Source organism: Nelusetta ayraudi, unplaced genomic scaffold (genome assembly GCF_046127955.1).
Source record: "Nelusetta ayraudi isolate G7.1 ecotype Tasmania unplaced genomic scaffold, CSIRO-AGI_Nayr_v1 ptg000048l, whole genome shotgun sequence".
NCBI classification, from domain to species: domain Eukaryota; kingdom Metazoa; phylum Chordata; class Actinopteri; order Tetraodontiformes; family Monacanthidae; genus Nelusetta; species Nelusetta ayraudi.
This window is the reverse complement of record NW_027466098.1, coordinates 8,174,767-8,193,327: the sequence shown is the minus strand read 5'-3', so window position 1 is coordinate 8,193,327 and position 18,561 is coordinate 8,174,767. Positions and strand designations below refer to the sequence as shown.

The 18,561-nt window shown below is 45.4% G+C and overlaps 1 protein-coding gene across 1 annotated transcript in view; it reads left to right on the top strand.

Annotated features, from left to right (window-relative positions):
• Positions 1 to 1,401: 1,401 nt before the first annotated feature.
• The window catches only part of LOC142895202 (uncharacterized), a 36,155-nt gene continuing 18,995 nt past the window's right edge, over positions 1,402 to 18,561 (top strand). Inside the window, exons 1-21 of the mRNA XM_076036059.1 lie at positions 1,402 to 1,562; positions 1,662 to 1,824; positions 2,105 to 2,293; positions 2,376 to 2,550; positions 3,292 to 3,422; positions 4,446 to 4,622; positions 5,965 to 6,092; positions 6,191 to 6,348; positions 6,709 to 6,936; positions 7,674 to 8,015; positions 8,109 to 8,257; positions 9,290 to 9,539; positions 10,176 to 10,343; positions 10,856 to 11,013; positions 11,111 to 11,242; positions 12,125 to 12,260; positions 12,336 to 12,487; positions 12,876 to 13,001; positions 13,273 to 13,486; positions 14,331 to 14,482; positions 17,764 to 17,850. Of these exons, the coding sequence (XP_075892174.1) occupies positions 1,417 to 1,562; positions 1,662 to 1,824; positions 2,105 to 2,293; positions 2,376 to 2,550; positions 3,292 to 3,422; positions 4,446 to 4,622; positions 5,965 to 6,092; positions 6,191 to 6,348; positions 6,709 to 6,936; positions 7,674 to 8,015; positions 8,109 to 8,257; positions 9,290 to 9,539; positions 10,176 to 10,343; positions 10,856 to 11,013; positions 11,111 to 11,242; positions 12,125 to 12,260; positions 12,336 to 12,487; positions 12,876 to 13,001; positions 13,273 to 13,486; positions 14,331 to 14,482; positions 17,764 to 17,850 (3,561 nt within the window). The 5' untranslated portion in view covers positions 1,402 to 1,416. The remainder of the gene's footprint in view (positions 1,563 to 1,661; positions 1,825 to 2,104; positions 2,294 to 2,375; positions 2,551 to 3,291; positions 3,423 to 4,445; positions 4,623 to 5,964; positions 6,093 to 6,190; positions 6,349 to 6,708; positions 6,937 to 7,673; positions 8,016 to 8,108; positions 8,258 to 9,289; positions 9,540 to 10,175; positions 10,344 to 10,855; positions 11,014 to 11,110; positions 11,243 to 12,124; positions 12,261 to 12,335; positions 12,488 to 12,875; positions 13,002 to 13,272; positions 13,487 to 14,330; positions 14,483 to 17,763; positions 17,851 to 18,561) is intronic.

The window sequence follows — 18,561 nt, the reverse complement described above, 5'->3', positions numbered from 1 at the left end:
GAATCAGGATAGATTCTTCACATACAAAAAAACCCTCCCAAAACATATCATTGTTTCCTTTAACGAATAGTGGTGAAACTGATGGTGGTTTTATCTGATCCAACTCACTACCTTGCTTTCATGCAGGTGTGTCAATCTGCAGAAGACTACCAAGCTTATGATGGTGAGCTGGGCCTCTGCGTGTGCAGAGAGCCTCCTGTACGAGCCTCCTCCTGCACAGCAATGCAATGCAGGAGGGGTCAAGCGGCTGAGCTCGCGCTCAAGTGCCTGTCCAGTGGAGAAGTGCAGCTGGTCTGGAGAGAGCGGGTGAGTGGCGGTAGAATCGAGGAAATTTGTATGGAAATGAAAAAACGATTCTACCTTCTAACCTTACGCAACAAGACGATCTCTGAGATGTTCTGAGAAGTTGTTCATTCTTCCTGCCAAGCTCCAATAGAGAGCATTTTTCATTGGTCTTAAAATTGCATTGGATTGCAAAACCAATCAGCTTTGCTGAAGAGGGTAATGTAGATGCTGCAGCCGCAGTACTTCTATGACTACCTGGATGGCATTTAGGCAGGAAAAAAAGAACAAAGAATGACATTTGGCTAAAGACCTTGACACATTGCAGCGTGCAAATGGGTGGTGATGTGCTGCTGCCATTTGCCGCCACTGGAAGTCCTACACCATAGCTGGCTTCAACTAGCAATCCATCCTAGCCACTCCTGGTCGTTCCAACCTGCTTACACACACACTTTCAACTCTTTATCACACTTTCCATTGATAACAAACTGATATTAAAAGTCCTACTGCATGTGTTGGACAGATTTGTTTGTCCAATCATCTTCAACGTTTGTCCTTGTTCTTTACAAATGCGGTTTCTGGGAATGTTAGCTTACTTGATGATACGCTGGAAACAAAAGTGTTTTTAGATTACCAGCAGTGACCAATTCAGACAATCATCTTTTATTAATGCAGCGACCATTAATGACAAATTATGTTTGTTTCCATGTGCAGGTGCTGAGTCTCTCAGGCATTGTGCTGGAGACAGTTTTCAAACATCTGGAGCACCAGGAAATCCTCCTGTGCAGCAACCATCTCAGCTCCTCTCGTGCTGTCCACCTTATTCAGACCACAGGTGAGACATCACGAAGCGTCACACTGTCTTTTTCTCATTCTTTATACCTCCTGTGTGATCGAGCACATGTCGTCCTGTGAGCGCAGATGCAGGTTTCATTGGCCTCCTCGGCGGCCTCCTGAAGGAGCTCCAGCAATACTTCGCTCAGAGCACCGCTGGTTTGGCACTCTAGATCTACTGTGATCATTGAAAAAAAATGCAGAAGTGAATGACTAACAGCAACATTTTGCTGTTCATCTTTAGGAGGCTTTTCTGCTAATCTGTGGGAGGTCACCACAGTCAGTCAAGAGCTCAGAGACATGAACTCCAGCAGCAGCAGCAGGACAAGAAGTGCAGAAGATGTTGAGGAACCTCTAAACGGAGTTCCAAACCCCACAGCATGCCTCCATGTGGGAGACATTATCCTGTTCACCCTCAGTACACACCATTACCCCGAATATGATCTGTGAGTCTATCTTGGTATCCATTTGTACCCTTGTTAATGTGTGCGTGTGTTTTTTTCTTCTCATGTGTGTTTATTGAGCATTTCTTGCGTTTCTTACAGCGACAACTTGTACAACACGAACAGTGACTTTGACTGGGGTGCATTCAGACAGCTACAGGAGGAGATGACTCTGTCCTGGACTCCTCCCAGTTTCTTTTCACTGGTTTTCAGCCAGCCTGGAGTCTATGTTTTCAAACTGAGCAGCAATCAGAACAAGCACATGGTAACTAAATGGTAACTAAAGGATGATAGATAGCTTGCTTATGTGTGACATATATGACATTTGGACCATTGACAGAGCTCTAAAAACACGCCTAACTACTTTGTAATGCAAGCAATACATTTGATGCTAAGTGTGTCTTGGAATTTGCAATCCAGGTCTTAGCTTGTGGAACTTAAGTAATTTAATTAATGTATTGTTTAGTATCTAAGATATTTTGACTGCTGTGTAAAGATGCAATCCAAGCGGAGTAAAATATGACCCATGTCTGTTTTGCCTCTAGTATGTGCGGGTAATGCCTGCAGGAGTCCAGTGTTTTGAGTCTGGACCTTTCTTTCCCTCAACGCCTCGTCACGTGACCAGGCTCGGAATCAGGAGGAGACGCAACCTGTTACTGCGGCCGGACTGGTTGGTGACCGGCGGACTCCTGGCTGGAGCTGTGATCATCCTCTGCACATGTGTGACGCTACTGGTTAGTCAGGGTGCACACGCATCCATTAAATATTTCTAGGATAAAACATAAATCTAAGAACTACCAAATCTTCCCCCTGTAGCTGCTTTTCCGTGAATACGGATGGCCTGAGAAGCAGCAGATCAGAGTGCGCTACCGCTCGCTGCAGTCAGCCTTCCACATGGAGGACTACTCATCCAAAGGTTCCATGGTGACCTCGCGGAGGAAGATCCACAGGAATCAGCAGGCCCGAATGTCCGCAGACTCCACTCAGCCAGGTTGGGACGTTATGGAAACAGCAGCCACACCCACGCGTGCGCTCACACGGCCATACCGTGCAGTGGCTTGAGAGCCTGAAGGCCACCAGATTATGTAACGTCCATTCAAACAGCCCGCTACAAGTCATCCAATATACCTGCCATGGACACACAAACACGCAGATTGTCTGTGTGAGTGTTGGTCTCTGAAAACCGTGGTAACATGTTACGTAACGCTGACTGTGACCCCTGGGTGATACTTACACCCAACCAATTACTGCTGAATGGCCTCCTGTCACACACCTGATATCACGTGCACCGGCCCACAGTGAAAGTGACAACAAGTCCAAATGTCACACGACTTAATAACCACGAGTGACATTATCCTCAAGTGGCACATTTTGTCCCCCATCACCGATATTATTAAATTGTCAGTTCCAGCCAGTTCCAGCGTGTGGCACCGGTGCCGTTCTTTGACTCGGGGAATGAATGCAAAGAGCCATTATTTAAGCAGATCACAAGGAGATCAGATCCCTGCACTGGCTCCGAGGCCAGTTTCCCCCTTCTAGCCATCCATCAAGATGCACACGATATCACGCTTCAATAAAAAAACTCACTCAAACATTAACAAATGCACTCATACCAAACGATCTTGACACATCAGACTCATTGATTTCCTCAGGCGGCACATTAAGTTTGTTCGTTGTCAGTCGGCCCTCGGCAGACAGTTTGAATTCTTAATGTCTGCTCTTCTGCCGGCAGACGTTCTGGATGAGTTCTGGGATTATGAACACCAAGTGGACCTGGAGGCGTTCAGCAGCACCACTTTTTACAACATACTGCTCAAGCAGAGCCTGTCTGTGACCACTCGGCTGGGGCAGCTCACGGCTGAGGTCTGCAATGTCAAGAAGGTGGTGGTGGTGGTGGATGTTTTTCATGGAGGGGGAGGTCCCATTGCTGGACTCACCACTGTAAGGCGGCTCTGGCAACCCATTGTAGTGTACAAACAGTGGCAAACAAAAATAACATAGTTTTTTCCTGGAGAGATTTTGATGATGCAGTGACGGTCCAGTGCAAAATGGTCCCGGAGAAGTTTCCTTGGCGACTGAAAATTGAGGTTCATCCATGACCAGTTATCACATGCTCTTCTATCCCCACTGTATTCTTTTATCTTCTTTCTCTACATGGAGATTGAGTTCAGGCCACTTACAGTCTGTGACATTGAGTCTTGAGTTCTTTATTTTTGTAGAGATTCTTTGGTTGTAACTTCCTGCCCAGTCATTCATTTCTAAATGACACTTTCTTTTTTTGTTTAGCCCCATGTCCCATCTGCAAACAAGTGGGTGGAACATGTAATACTGCGCCCAGCCACGAGGTGTCAGTTGAGCTGTTTTAGATTCACGTTCATTCACTTTTTTTACATTTATACAGTAAAATGATATTGCTCTTTGCAGTACTTTATGCAAACCTTTATCCATTGGTCAAACGCTTTTTAGTCATATTTTTTTTTTACTTTTTAAGTTTTGTTGAGCATTATCTTTAGAGAAGCTGCACATTTAGGTCACTCCCCATTGTGTTCACATTTCATCCACACCTTGAGCACGGCACAAGCATTAATTTATTAATAGCGATGCATCAGATGATGTTTTTTCCCAACCCTTTTTTTTTTTTTTTTTTTCGTCATTGCTGGTATGAGTTTCCCTGAATGTGATCTCTCTCCTCCTGTGTGTGGCGTGACAGTGCTGGCGGCGGTGTAAGAGAGAAAGATTATTGCCGCACGCCTTCAGGACTGCTGGGGTTGTTCAAGGCGCAAGAGGAGATGGCACATCCTGCTCTCTCGTGCCGCAGAGCTGGGACGTGCGAGCCAATTACTGCCATCCGATAACTATTTGTGTGGCACAAATTCTGTTATCCAGGTGAAAGAGCTACACCAGGGTGTGCTTGGGAAACTGCAGCCACTCCACCCTTGCCTCATCGCCGAGGAGCGGATGGGGCACGGTCACGACAGGGTACGGATGGAGGTGCAGGGGGAGGTGGAGCGACGTCAGAATTTAGCGACGCAGCTGAGAAACCTGCTTGGAAGCCAACTGGAGGTTGGCACTGACACTCACCAGCCACTTTCTGAGGTTGCCTTGCTGGTAGCTACCGAAGAGATTAGTTTATAGTTGTGCTTTAGGGATGGCATCGTGCACACATTGGTTGGAAACCAGTGGTTGTTTGCGTTTCTGTCACCTTTTATGGTCTCACACCATTTTGTCCACTCTGACCCTTGACCCAAACAAGGCATTTGACCTTTCTGTGTAAACTATAGACATAATTGTGCATGAAATTTACAGCAGAACAGACCAGTCTGTCCATCACTAACAGCTAGGCCACGTTTAAAGTCACTGAAATCTCCCTTCTATTCCATTCCTGCGCTTAGTTTGATCTTCAGCATGTTGTCTTCGTCATGTCTACATGCACGAATGCATTGACTGCAGCCATGTCATGTGCCGTACCATGTATGGTTGTAGCCACCCGTAGCCTCCCAAGCTGGTTGAGGCTTTGACTTTGACCTTTGACCTTTGGCTTTGAAGCGGTTCGCACTGCGACGGGTAATTCGGGCCGCAAAGACGCAACGCAGGTCAAACACACTTGTGTGGATACTTGTAAAAGTTTATCACATCATGCTTGACATGGAGAAGTGAGACAGGGAGGAATTTCGCTAGCTTGTTGACATTTTGACCTATATTTCCCCAATGACACAAAATAACCCCACTGCAAAATAATACAAAAAAACAAACAAAAAGAAGGGCTTGTTCTATGTTATGATGGTGCTCTTGTATTTTTTGGAGTCCATTCCCAAGAAAAAGATACAATTAACATAATTTCATCACATTTATGACAAAGACTGTCAACAAATAATAATAAAAAAAGAAGCTTTGCCTGTTATATACTTTTTGTCCAGTAGATGGCTTCGTCGAGCAAAGCCTCACGAAAATGTTTCCCATGTAGATTGAAAGCTTGAGCGCTTCATCTCACTATCGCTTCGTAACAACACATGAGAACTAACTAACTAACTAACCGACTAACTAACTGACTAACTACAGTAAAGCCTGACGCACGTCCACCAATCAAAACAGTGCAGGGAAATAACTGAACAGCCCTCTCTTAGGTACAGGGCATTTTTTCTTTTCTTTTCTTTTCTTTTCTCGGAATACCAGGTAATTGCGTGACCATTTTAACATTTAACATGATCAGCCTTATAACCAACCTTAATTTTGGGAAGAAACTTCAATAATTTCTTTGTCCATATTAATTGTTATTAATTATTTCATTGATGAACACACTTTATTTTGCTATATTGTATCACCTACGTCTATTCTCAAATTATTTAACAACAAAGAATGTTATAATTCTTACACCCAGTATAATTGCTCTTCCGGGATTTCCCAGGTCCTCAGGCGAGAGCAGCAAGCCCAGCAGAGTGTCTTCACTGTGTTCACAGGCCAGCTCAGAGAGTGCACCAGGCTGTTGTCTCGGATTCACGGCAACCAGCCCTCCTGTGAAGTGCACGGGCAAAAGTAGAGTAACATTCTCCTCTTTGCAACACGCAGAAAGCAGGAATCTCACTTCAGCCACAACATTTTTCACTCGCTCCACACTTGTTGTCCCTCCCCAGTTTAGTCCGGAGACTAACATCCCTGGTGGATGAGATGTCCGAGCAGGTGTCGGCCGAGTGTCGGCGTCAGGGGGCCTGGGGGCTGTTGGGTGAGGGCACAGGGGCCAAGCTGTTCTGCGCCGACACTCGGACGGTGCTGGGCAAGGAGCACATCTTTGGTGAGTTGCATTGTACGCACAAAGCTCTGTTGAAAACTGATGATTCTGCCGTCTACCAGTGAAAACACGACAAAATAACTCCTGTCAAAAATTCAGATCACCGTCACAATTAAATATGTATTTAAAAAAAACCCAAAAAGAACATTAGCTATCATACTGAACAGACTTCTCCAATCATCAGCATGAGCCAGAGGCATAAAAACAGATTGTCTCAAAGATGGCATGCCATTAATGTGAAAGAGATAATGGGGAAAGAATCCTGGCGTCAGCCTCTGATGCCTGCTATTAAAAGCCGCTCAGCTTTTCACCGCAGTCATTTTACGGTGCGTCACGTTCACCTGTCGCCCTCTTGTCTTTCAGGTCCTGATGGGTCCATGCGTGATGGTCTTGCACTTTACTGCGATTCACTCACGGGACTCATTAGGCCCAGTGCCCACAGCCACATGCTGCTGAGCAACGGCCACATCGTGGCGGTGCCGGATGACTACTTCCTCCACCCACACACGGGCAGGCTGCTGCCCATAGCCGGCAACGTCGCTTACGACCCTGTCAGCTCTTCTCTGGTGTTCACAACCGACCTGTGTGCAGGTACCAAGAGGGGCAGAGGGAAGGTGGGGGAGATAATGGTGTGCACTTTTGCTTTAAAGGTCCAATGTGTAAAATTTTGCCTGATTTATGATTTTTATATTGTTAAAAGCTTAAAATACTGGCCACAAATATCTAAATATTAAATATATACATATAAATGTATGTATATATATGTGCATATATAAATATATATAGGTGTATATATGTATATATATATATATATATATATACATGTATATATATATATATGTATATATGTATACATACATACATACATATGTATGTGTGTGTATAATAATTTACAAAGAACAAGGGTCTTGCTCCAAGTTAGTTACCATCTTGTGCCGCCATATTTCTAAGGGAGCCGCTGTGGAGTATTTTGTATTGAGGCTGACTGCCTTTGTCCTCAAATAAACCAACAAGGAAGAAGGTGCACAAGGTCACCGTGGTTCATGGGAAAGGTCGGGAGAGTTAACGTGAGCAAATAAGTGCTGCAATCTAAAGTGTAATCACTTGATGTCGCTGTTTCTTCGCAGAATCTCCAAATATTACACATTTAACCTTTAAAGGCAAAAAAATCTTAAGTTAAAACGAAATTCTATTTTTTTTAAAAGAAGTCTCATGGCTGCTGCTAACATACATACATGTTCAAATAATATGCAATTCATATCTTATTTCCTCAAGGCAATTTTCCCTTCTATTGACAAGATCTGCCCTTGCCATTCTCTGTGGTCTAGGCGAAAACAGGAAATGGGAAACCGCCCTCATTCCTTTCATTAAGTACCCGACTCCCCGCCACTCTGACCAGCCTCTGGACGGCCCTGCGTGGCTGAGGGGCCTCAGACCCGGCCAGAAGCTGGAGCTGGGTTGTCCCATGGCTGACCCTGACACAGGGGTCCCCGTGCCCATTCTGGCTGTGACCATCCATCCCCAGACGGGACTAGTGTACCCGCTGGGAGGGCTGCACGTCTGTCCCCTGACCCGTATGCCTCAGCCCATTCAGATCGGCAGTCCCGTGCTGGAGCCAAGGTTGGGGAAGCTTGTCCTCACGGTTGGGGTCGGCCTCGACCCAGCGACAGGTCAGTGGCGCACCTAAGACGGGCGAACCGTGCGAGCTTGGCAGGGAGAAAATGATAACGTGTTGTTAATGAGGCGCCGTGCCCACTGCCAAGGAGCCGTGCTGCCAGTCGGTGGAGTTCTGCTGGGGGAGTCCATCATTGAACCTCTCAGCGGCAAGATGGTGAGAGTGGGAGGAGCCAGCGTGCGTCCGGGGCAGCTGTTTCCCAATGCAGGCGGGCACCAAGCTCTCTTGGACAGCAAGGTACTGAAGGGCATTGATAACTTTGATCAGGTTTCACTGAAATAAGGAAATATTGCAAAATTACCATGACGCCATTTAAAGGTCCTACATTAGACACATTTGAAGATATTTTTTTTCGTCATCCTTCCACCATCATGAAAGCTCCCAACTCTACAGACGTTGTTGCCATAAGATAAGAGAAACACATTTAGCCCTCTGGTTACGGTGTCCTGTAAAAACATTTGGTGTTATATTCCAAATCAAACTGATGCTTAGAAGCTGAAACTGAAAAAAATCCATGGCAACCGTTTTATATACTGTATGAAATGAAAAAAAAACTTTATTTTCTGATAAGATAGATAAAAAGACCGGACCGGCTTATAGCCTTTCATCAGGGTATATTATAGAATGGCTACCATGATTGCTATCTGCCCTTGCTCTGAAATATTTTTTAAACCTTGAATTTGTTTTGGTATTATTGCTGTGTAAAATTCTTGCAGTTTTTCAGTGGTGCCTCAGCTCCACTTACAAGCATGAATGAGATAAAATCAACTAATCAATAAATCAGGTTAAGAGCCCAACCTTTCAAAAACACCTGTTATACACATGCAGAGACTTCATTGATAATCAAAGATCATCTAGCACCCAAACCATGTGGGCTGCACTACAAAATATTCAACCCATCAAATTTAATCAAATCAAATACATTTTTGATTTCACACACACACATATATATGTATGTTTATATATATATATAACAGAGTCACCTTGGATTTTTTCAATTTCAGCTGCATACACCCCAACCAAAGAGCACCTGTTTTATTTAATTTAGTTGGACCTTCCATATGTTTGGAAGATTCAAAAACAGAGCAGAGGGAGGATTTGCCCTTTGTGACATCTCAAAGTGATGACAATGTGAAGCCTGCATTTTTCTCATCTCTTCACTGATGCTCAATAAACACCCATGATTGTCAGAAAACATTAGTCAAGTGAGTTTTTTGACCATTAAGAACTTTGAGTTGGAGAGTTTTTTTTTTTTTTTTGCATCTGTAGGTCCTGGCGGTGATGTTGGAGGTGCTGGAGCTGCTGAAGCCGCTCGCAGATCAGTGGGGGTCAGACAAAACGCTGCAGCACCATCTGTGCAGCGAGCGAGAGAGTGCCCAACACGATTACCTCGTGACGGCAGCCAAGGAGCTCCAGCAGGCCTGGGCAAGGAGTCTGCACTGCCAGTTGCAGTTGCACACCAGGCTGAAGGTCCTGCTGGACTGGGCTGTCAGTGTGGAGCAGGACGGGGGGATTCTGGGTGAGGAAAAGCCAGTGTGAAGATGAAAAGAGTCGCATGGTTTTGTTTTGTTTTTGTAAGTTTGTGTGATAGCGCTGATAGTGTTGATAGACAATTAAACAAATATGTGTGTTATTTTGCATTTTTTAAATATTTTTCTTCTTTATATGTTGCGACATTTGCATTCTTTTAAAGGGAAATTTAATTTGACCTAAAAAGACAATTTGCATTGTGGTGGCTGCCCATAATGCCTTCAGTTATTGTGAGCTAGCTTGCTATCGTTCATCACATTATCATGCAGTTTTTGTGCAGTTGTTGCTGTAGTGCTTCAATACCTCAGTCTCTCCAGAAGATGGCATCTTTATCCAAAGCCTTCCAGCAGCTTTAAAAACCCCTGTGAAAGTCTCCTTTTTTCACTCTATACACAGCAAGATTACCAAATAAACGAAATGATGACTTTTGGGAAAATATAACAAATATACACCACATGGATCCAACTAAATTCAGTGAAAGCTGTCAGCTCTTTCCCAACTTGTTGAACGTCAGCCTACTGAATCTCCCTGACGTGCAGCACAGACTGTATACCGGTGTGCGTGGGAAAGTAAGGAATGAAGTGTCTTCAGCGCCTGCCATGTTTTACTCCGTCCATTAAAACAGGAGAGATGCCTCTTCCACACTCAGACATGTGTGTTCCAGCCTTGCTCGGAATGGAGTATCCAGACCCAGTGGGATCTGGCCTCAGTGTTCCAGTGCTGGGCTGTCAGTCCGATATCTCTGGTAATAAGATCCCATTAGCCGGAACTATGGAGGACCCAGGTGGTAAAGGTAATGTGGTGAATTCTTCTGGTGGCTTCGCGTGATGTAGATGTTGAAGGAGTCTTCACTGACACAGACTTAGTTGTATAAAAACTGGTTTATTTGCAAAGAAGTCAGAAGTCAGTCAGGCACCTAGAAAGCCTGGGAATGTCTCTGGGTCAGATGTGAGCAACTCCAATGATCCTTTGGTCACATCATCTCTTATACCTCCAGCAACCAGGGAGGCAGATGCTAGGAGTGGGGGAGAATGTATACATTCCATAGTTGCGCCCCATATGGCCACAACTTGATGGCAGTGGCCATAGCAAGACCATATATGGAAACTGAGACCCCCTTAGGGAAGGAATGCAGCGGGTTCACTGCTGAGCTCACATCAGGCCATATCCAGTTCAAATGATGTCATATACATAAGTTCAGACAGTACAGTAACAAAGATAAAAATAATATTCAATCATTTCCCAATATAAAAAGGATTATTTGAAAATCCGGTCTAAAAATAAGGTGTTCTCTGTACTTGACAGGCTTAGTGGCCATTCGCTATGGATCTCAGACTGTTGACCCCGTGACGGAGGTGCTGGCTCCTGTGGTTGGAGCCAGGCTCGACGTGTCCCGCAAAAAAATTGTGCCCGTTACATCCTTCTACTGGTTATTGATGGCAGATCAGACTGATAATATACAGGTGGGGACAGCGGTGGCAGTGTCCTGTCCGTGGGGGGTTCATTTCAGAGCATCATAACACGTCGTGGCTGAGAGTCCTATCTGTCATTGTGTGCCAGGTTGAGGCGCTGCAGAGGGAGGTGTGCGCACGCAATGATCACTGGCAGCAGCAGAGGCGGCGGGAGGCCGATCTTCTGTCTGACCTGGACTCCGCTCTGGTGCAGTGTGTCGCGGAGGCAAACTCCTCTCAGGTCCGCAGCGACGGGCTCTCTCGAAAACACTCTGGCTATTTTTTTAGTGGTCTGTACGCAGGATGCACAGGGAGCACAGAGTCGAAGTCGAACTGGACGGTTTGTGATGAGTGATGGGCAGTCACAGCTGCTCCAGCTGGTTTCCACTTCCTCTGTGAGGACTCTGCTGTCAGGATTTACCCCAACGTCCTTCTTGCATATGCGCGATGGGATTACTCCAAAAAAGTAATGCAACGACTGATTACTCCTTAATAAAGTAATCTAATTACTTCTTTAACTACTTTGTTTTATAAATAATCAATTACTCGTTACTTTAGTTCATAAAAAGATAAAGCGGCAGTTGCTCAGTGCTTTGGAATGAACTTATTAAAGTGCATATTTTTCAATTCCAAATATTGCCTCTGTCCCATTAACATGAATGTGTGTTTGCTGTCTGAACACAAACTGCACATTTCACAGAACAAACTCATGTGCAGCACTGGCGCCTTTTGCACAGCCCATATTGTTAAAGTTATTAGAAGATTTCGGAAAAGTAACGAAATTGTTGCTTGGCAAAGAAATGATGATATCATTTCCAGTTTTGCCACAGTAATCTAGTTACATCACTCCGTTACTCAAAAAGTAGTTTAATTACAGTGGTGGACTACTTAGTGATGGATTACTCGCCAACGCTGCTCGCGCTGCTATCCAAAGACTGTGCACACTTACCTAGCAGCATGTCGACAGACAGGATCCCCCAAAATACAGTCAAACTGTCAAACGTGACAAGTGTAATGTAAATGCTGCGTCCCTGAAGTGGAGCATATTTCTGTTGTGTCATCAATTGAACTTGTTCTCCGTTGTGCAATTCACGCTTTTTGCTTTGCTTTGCTGCATTTTCAGTGGTGCGGCGGCCAGCTGAGGGAAGTGGCCACGGAGCTGCAGAGGTCAGCGCAGGCCGAGGCCCAGAGGAGAGTGACCCAGGGCTGCCGGCTGGCTCTGGTCCTGCCCGCTTATGTCCTGGACGCCCTCACGCTGGGTAAATTGGGCCGGTGTCGATCGGGTCAGGGTTGTTGTTCCGCCTCTCCGTAATCGCGTCTGCGGTTCTGCGCAGGCGACGGCGAGGAGTGGGATCGGCTGTGCGCCTGGCACTCGGAGCTGTCGTCCGCCCTGGAAAGGCTGGAGGTGTCCGCGGAGCAGCTGAAGCAAGACCAGGAGAAACGGGCGACGCAAGGAGGCGACTGGGAGGCTAACTGCCGAGCTCAGGTCGGGCTTTCAAAGTGCAAAGTGCAGTTTCAATGTGGAGAGCTTCTCTTCTCTCCCAAAGTGGCGAGGCCGACGTCGCCCCTCGGCAATAGGTGGCGCCGAGCCGCGGGTGCTTGGCTAACTTGCGGCAACAAGTGTGACTCCCTCCGCTCCACTGCGATAAACACAACTTTCGTACTGTCGGCCTCGAAAGTTTGCTTTTTCATGCCAAACCCTTGTAAATCAGATGAGTGGGCGAGGACTTTCGCAGACCACACGCTTTTCCTGGCGTCCAATTTAGTGGACCTGATGACGGCCCTGCGCTGCGAGGGAGAGGCTGAAATGAAGCCTTCCGCCCGTTTTTTTGTCCGAGAGTGCGCTTGTTTACAAGTGTTTACTGACGTTCCAGGCCCGAGGGTTGCGGCAGACGGGCTGTTGGGAAGCGTGGTTTTCCTGGAGAGCAGATGTGGAGGCCGCCCTGAACGCGCTGGACTGCGCCAGACAAGTCTGTCAAGTCGGCGCTGAAGCCGCTCAGGTCGGAACGCAATTGCAGGCCGACAGCTGTACAAGAACGAAATCAAAGGGATGTTAATTGCGTTTTTTGTTGCTGTTGAAATCTTCCTGTTTAGCTCCATATTTTCGTCATACCTCGGGTACAAAGTGCGCTGGCAATCATACTGACGGCAGCAAATTATGACAGCAATTTGTATTCTTATTTTATTTATTTTTTACTTCCACTGCCTCGTAGTTTTGCAATTGTTCTCTCTTCTTCGCTCTGAGCCGCCGCCCTCCACCTCTTCCTACAGGCCATACTGTCTGGCAACTTTTGGCACAAGGAGTACGGCCTGCTTCAGCGCTGCACGCACAGGCCAGCTGTGAAGGTCACCGCTCTGCTCCAGCAGCTCGCCTTACCCCTGCTGGAGAAACTGAACACACTGCTTGAGGACAAACAGCCGGCCGGCCTCTCAACCAGCACCTGCCGCCAGTCGGTCTCTGCCACTCAGTCGGCACCGGACAGGGGTACGACAATTGTGACGCGAGGCGACTCCATGGTGGGATGACGGACGGTTTTCTAATCAACAACCAGCAGTTAGCAAGAGTTCAAGGATTCTCACAGAAAGGCAGGAAAAATACACTTTAGTAGCCACTGAGGGATGTCAAACTGATTTATACCTCGAAGAGATTTGCATCACCTCCTGAACAGATTCTTCCAGTAGCCCTATTAAACTGCTGCGTTATTATAAATCCTTTGATTGAAAATCAGGTTAAGAAATCCACATTACAACATTGGTCAAAGATAAAACTTTTCTGGTAAATGAAAAAGAATGAATAAAAAAAAAAGAAATAAACACGTCATTGAATCGACTGTTTTCCAAAACTCTGATTGAATGAACTTCTGTCTGCAACGACTTTTCCGATCCTGGGCATTTTAAGGTTTTTTAAGGTTCACTTTTAGGGAAAATGAAGAACTGATTTTGAAACACGAAGCCTGAGGTTATCGCAGTGTGGTTCAAGGGGGAAAAAAAAACCCTGATGAATGTTGCAGGTTTGTTCAGTTGAGTTGCGGTTCATGGGCAATTCCTGCTTCAGGAGAAATGAGTGAGTCACTCTCACAGCAATGCAATTTTGCCGGAAATTTGAAAAGAAGGAGGTTGTGTACATCCCTCACATCCCCTTTTTTTGTGGTGAACGGGTTGTGAAACTGCTCTTTTTCTTCCTCTATCAGTGGTTGGGATTTTTATGAGAATCGTTTGAGTGGACTGTTTTGAAAGAGATTTGAAGGTAATGTGTTCACATGTCAGTACTAAAATAGACACAAACAGAAAAAGTGGGTCTCAACCTCTGCGACCTGTGTTTTGTCCAGCCAGGGGCAACACTTCCATGGACGTCCTCGATGCTCAGTGGGAGTGTGAGGGAGAGTTGATCCCTTTGGCCCTATCAGACCTCAACCCCAGAGAGACCCTGGTCTATCAGCATGGACTCTTTCTGATAGAGGCCATGAACAGACTCACGCTGGTGAGTGCCAAAGTTTACCCTTTACGTTGAACCCTCGACTTCAATTTCAGTTTGACGCTGTTGTTTTCAGTTTTCACCAGCCTCAACCAAAGCTGCCTTTGAGGAGATGCTAATGGGTCTTGATATGAAAAGCTGACTTTTTTTGGGGGCTTTTGAACATGTCTTTTTAACTAACACACCAAGTATGAAAAATGACAACTTGTGCATTTCTATGTTAGCTGAGTCAGAGTGACGACTCTGCAGACTCCTATTTATTTACCTATTTTGCTATTTATTATTAAATAGGAAAACATTATTTTTTTTTATGATTTATTACTATTTTATTACTACTCTTTTTTTTTATTACCAACTGGCCAGTCAGAATGGGCCGTTCCAAAGCAGAGCCAATGACAGAGCAGGTAGGGGAGGGGGAAGAAATCCCAAACAGCCTCTTCTGGCTGAGTGAGAGACACGCTCGTTTTGTGAGGCCTGTCCAGCTCAAACCAGTGTTTTGACCGAAGCACCCTTGCTTATTGTTGAAAATGTATTCATGAAATAAATGTAAAATTAATCTATTCAATTTGGAGATGGCCATGACAGGGCCTGTTTAATATATCTCAAGAACATCTGTGAAGCCCAAAGTCCTAAAGAACGGAGATTTAACAGCGCTGTTAAAATACAAAAGTAATTGTGGTATAAGAGCTCTGGAACAGACTCTGATCGTTCCTTGACATGCCAGCCTCAACATGCTTATAGTGACCCAGTCCTGTACTTAGAGGCCGTTACTGGATGCTAATCAAGTCTTTACCATTACCCTTACTTGCTAGCATTTTATTCACCCACTTTTTTATGTTAAACACAAACTAGAGACATTAAAAAGTCACTCAAGTCACCCAGTCAGTAGTCATCTGAAAAAAAAAAAGTCTGAAACACCTTCCATCCACTTTCTGATTCTAAATAATCTGAAGCCTGATTTGTCTTGTGCTGACATTTCGTGAAAGAGATGATTCAACATGTTGGCAAATTCACTGTTTGATGACCTTTAGAGCACGTGCACTAAACTTACCCTTTTGAAATCACCCGTCCGGAACGTCGTTCCAGCTATGCATTTCCCTCTGGAGCAATTTCGAATCACAATGCTTTTATACAAGTTTGGTCGCGTGTTAATTGTGCCGGCCACAACTTGTCCACAGGAGTGTTTTTGAAGTTGTTGGATTGTGTGTTTGATGACTTTTGAGGGAGAGAGTCCAGAACTGTTCAACTTCATTTGATTCACTGAGCAGCTCGCTTCTCTGCTCAGAACAACAGGCTCTGACAATTAGAGGCAATGCACCTCACATGACTGTAGGGTCTATGGCAGGGTGTCAAACTCAAATACACAGAGGGCCAAATTTTAAAACCTGGACTAAGCCGAGAGCCGACATTGATATTTATTGAAAAAAACTTCCTCAGTGAGCCTTTTTTTATACGGACCCAAACTAGCTTTGCTTCAACCTGAATATGGAACAAGCAAAGCTGAATACCAGACAATAAATAAGTTAATGTTGCACACATGCAAAACCCAATTTAAAAATAAATAAATAAATAAATAAATAAATAAATAAATAAATTTAAATTTCAACAGTAACCTTTTCCCATTGGCTAACAATAAATTTAAAAATACAAATCAACAATAAACCAATTAAGTCATAATGTCCTTCAACGAACATGTCCTGATTGAGGTGGCAAAATACAAGCAAAGCATTCTGGGATTTGTAGTATTAGTGATACATGTGCTGTGTAATACTGGTGGGTCAGCTCTAGTCGTTATTTTGTATTCCCTCGCGGGCCAAATGTAATCACACTGCGGGCCAGAGTTTGACATCTATGGTCTATGGCACTAAATGTTGAGCTATTCCTTTCACATAAACCCAGTGCTACACGTGACTCCAACTGTTACCGTGAAGCGCCCCCCCCCCCGCCTCCCCCCAAATGCAGCATAACCACTCAAATGCAGTTTGGGATGAATTTTATTGCTGTGCTCGCCTGGTTAAAATGGGGCACAGGGGGAGATTAACAGGCCCCTGGCTAGCACGGGGTTGGTCAAGGTTGAGACGAGAATGCAGTTTTTATGGTTCGCAAAGGCGCAGTGTGACTTAGGAACAGCCACCGGCAGTGAGCTACTAGAACTGAGGGGGGACTGGCGAGACTCGTGGTTAGCATAGAAGCAGCGTCAAGAGCCAGAAAGAGGTGGTCAAAGACACAAGGCTGTAGCGCCGGGGACAGGAGATGGGAGGCACACTGAATCCGTACAGGGAAGTCAAGCCGGGAGCAATGGAATGGAGACGCTTGCAAAGTGGCTGGATAATGAGACTCAGCTGGGAGAACCAGGTGTGGCTGATTCGGCGGCTGAGGTTTTTTAGGCCAGGAAGGCAACGAGTGGAAATTTCCACCACCACACGTTGTTTATGTCTTCCAGCCTCGTAATGCACTTGACTGGGCCTGCGATGAGGGGCCCTGACGCCGCGTGTTTAGATGAAACAATAAGATGAGGAGAACCGCCTCCTCATCTGATCTGGGACGCCTCTCACAACATGGAGGGCTGCAGTTTTTTTTTTTAAACCAAACAGCATTAAGGAGAACTCCTCTCCCGCTTCGTGCTAATGCTAATCTTTCCTAAATATTAGGAAAAGCCACAGTATCACAGAGTTTTAGTAGGAAGCTACAACTTAGTGTTTAACAGCTGGGTCTTACAAGGCTAAGCACGCTGTTTTCCAGCGTTCATTTTGGGGATAATTAAACACGCTCCACTGCACTCTAGGGTAGAATTGATAAATAAATGAATAAATAAAGATGCTACAATGTAAGACATAACTACAAGCTTGCAGAGGTGGGAAGTAACAAAGTACAAATACTTTATTACTGTACTTTAAGTACGTGAGTATTGCCTTGTTGACAACTTTTTACTTTTACTCCCTACATTTGTACACACATATCTGGAATTTCTACTCCTTACATTGGAAAAACGTTTGTATTTAAAAGATACAAATTCTGTTAAAAGTGATTCACTTATTGTTATGGTTGTTGTGGCTCAAAGCAGAGCTATATTTGAACTCAGCTGCTGTGTCGTCGAGGTAGAAGGAGATTATTTCAGAGGACCTTGGCCGCAACAATTACTGATTACAGTGTGGTCGTGCTGCAGTTGTAAAAGGAGTGAAATCAGTACTTTTACTTACACAAGTATCCATACTTTCACTCAAGTGCAGACTGTAAATTCCTTTGCCACCCCTGCAAGCTTAAAGCATTTGCCCCTCCCTCCGCAGGCCCCCGCCGTGTCACTGCAGATTGCGGCCGCTCTGCCCCACAACAACTACTCTGACAACGCTTTTAGAAATTCCTTCTTCTACCAGGTAGGCTTGAAACTCTGTATTTGTCGTGTCGAACTCGGCTGGGCTGCTCGCTCCGGCGCTCGGCAGGGCCTTAAACTTCACTCTCAGCGGTTGTTTACGTTACCGCCCAACTCGGCTGTGTCAAGGCCGGGAGAGGGTGAGGTTTCCCTTTCACTGCTCAACCAATTCCATGTGCAGATAGATTTTTTTTTTCAAAGGTTATCCTGTTGATAGAAGAATGGCAAGTGAAATTTCTGTGTTCGCAGAATCAAGCGTGCAGCCTACACGTTGTGAGGCTTTAGTGCCTATCTCCAGCTTTTCTTTTTGTTGTTGCCTGTGCTCGGGTGCGGGCGGTTATGCAACTTCTGGCCTGATTGGCTGGAGGGGCTTCGCAGATTTTGCAACTCAGAACTAAAGATGATAAACAGCTTTTGATAGTGGAAAGTCCTCTCCTTCCTGAGAGAGATGGAGAGAGGTTCAATTTGAGGGGAAAGCGACGTTCACACAACAGCCCTGCCAGATGGAGTGCATCCAAAACCTGTCAGCTTTGTTTCACGTGTCTGCGGGAAATCACTCTGCACTCGGGCCTCCGCGCGTGAAATCTTTGTTTGGTTTGCAGTGAGAGAAATGTCCTATCAAACATGTGTTGTGTTCTCGGCAAACAGAAATAATTGAGCCCTCGAAAGTTTTTTTCTTGGCAGTGCTGGACGTGTGTGTGAGATCTCGGGGCTG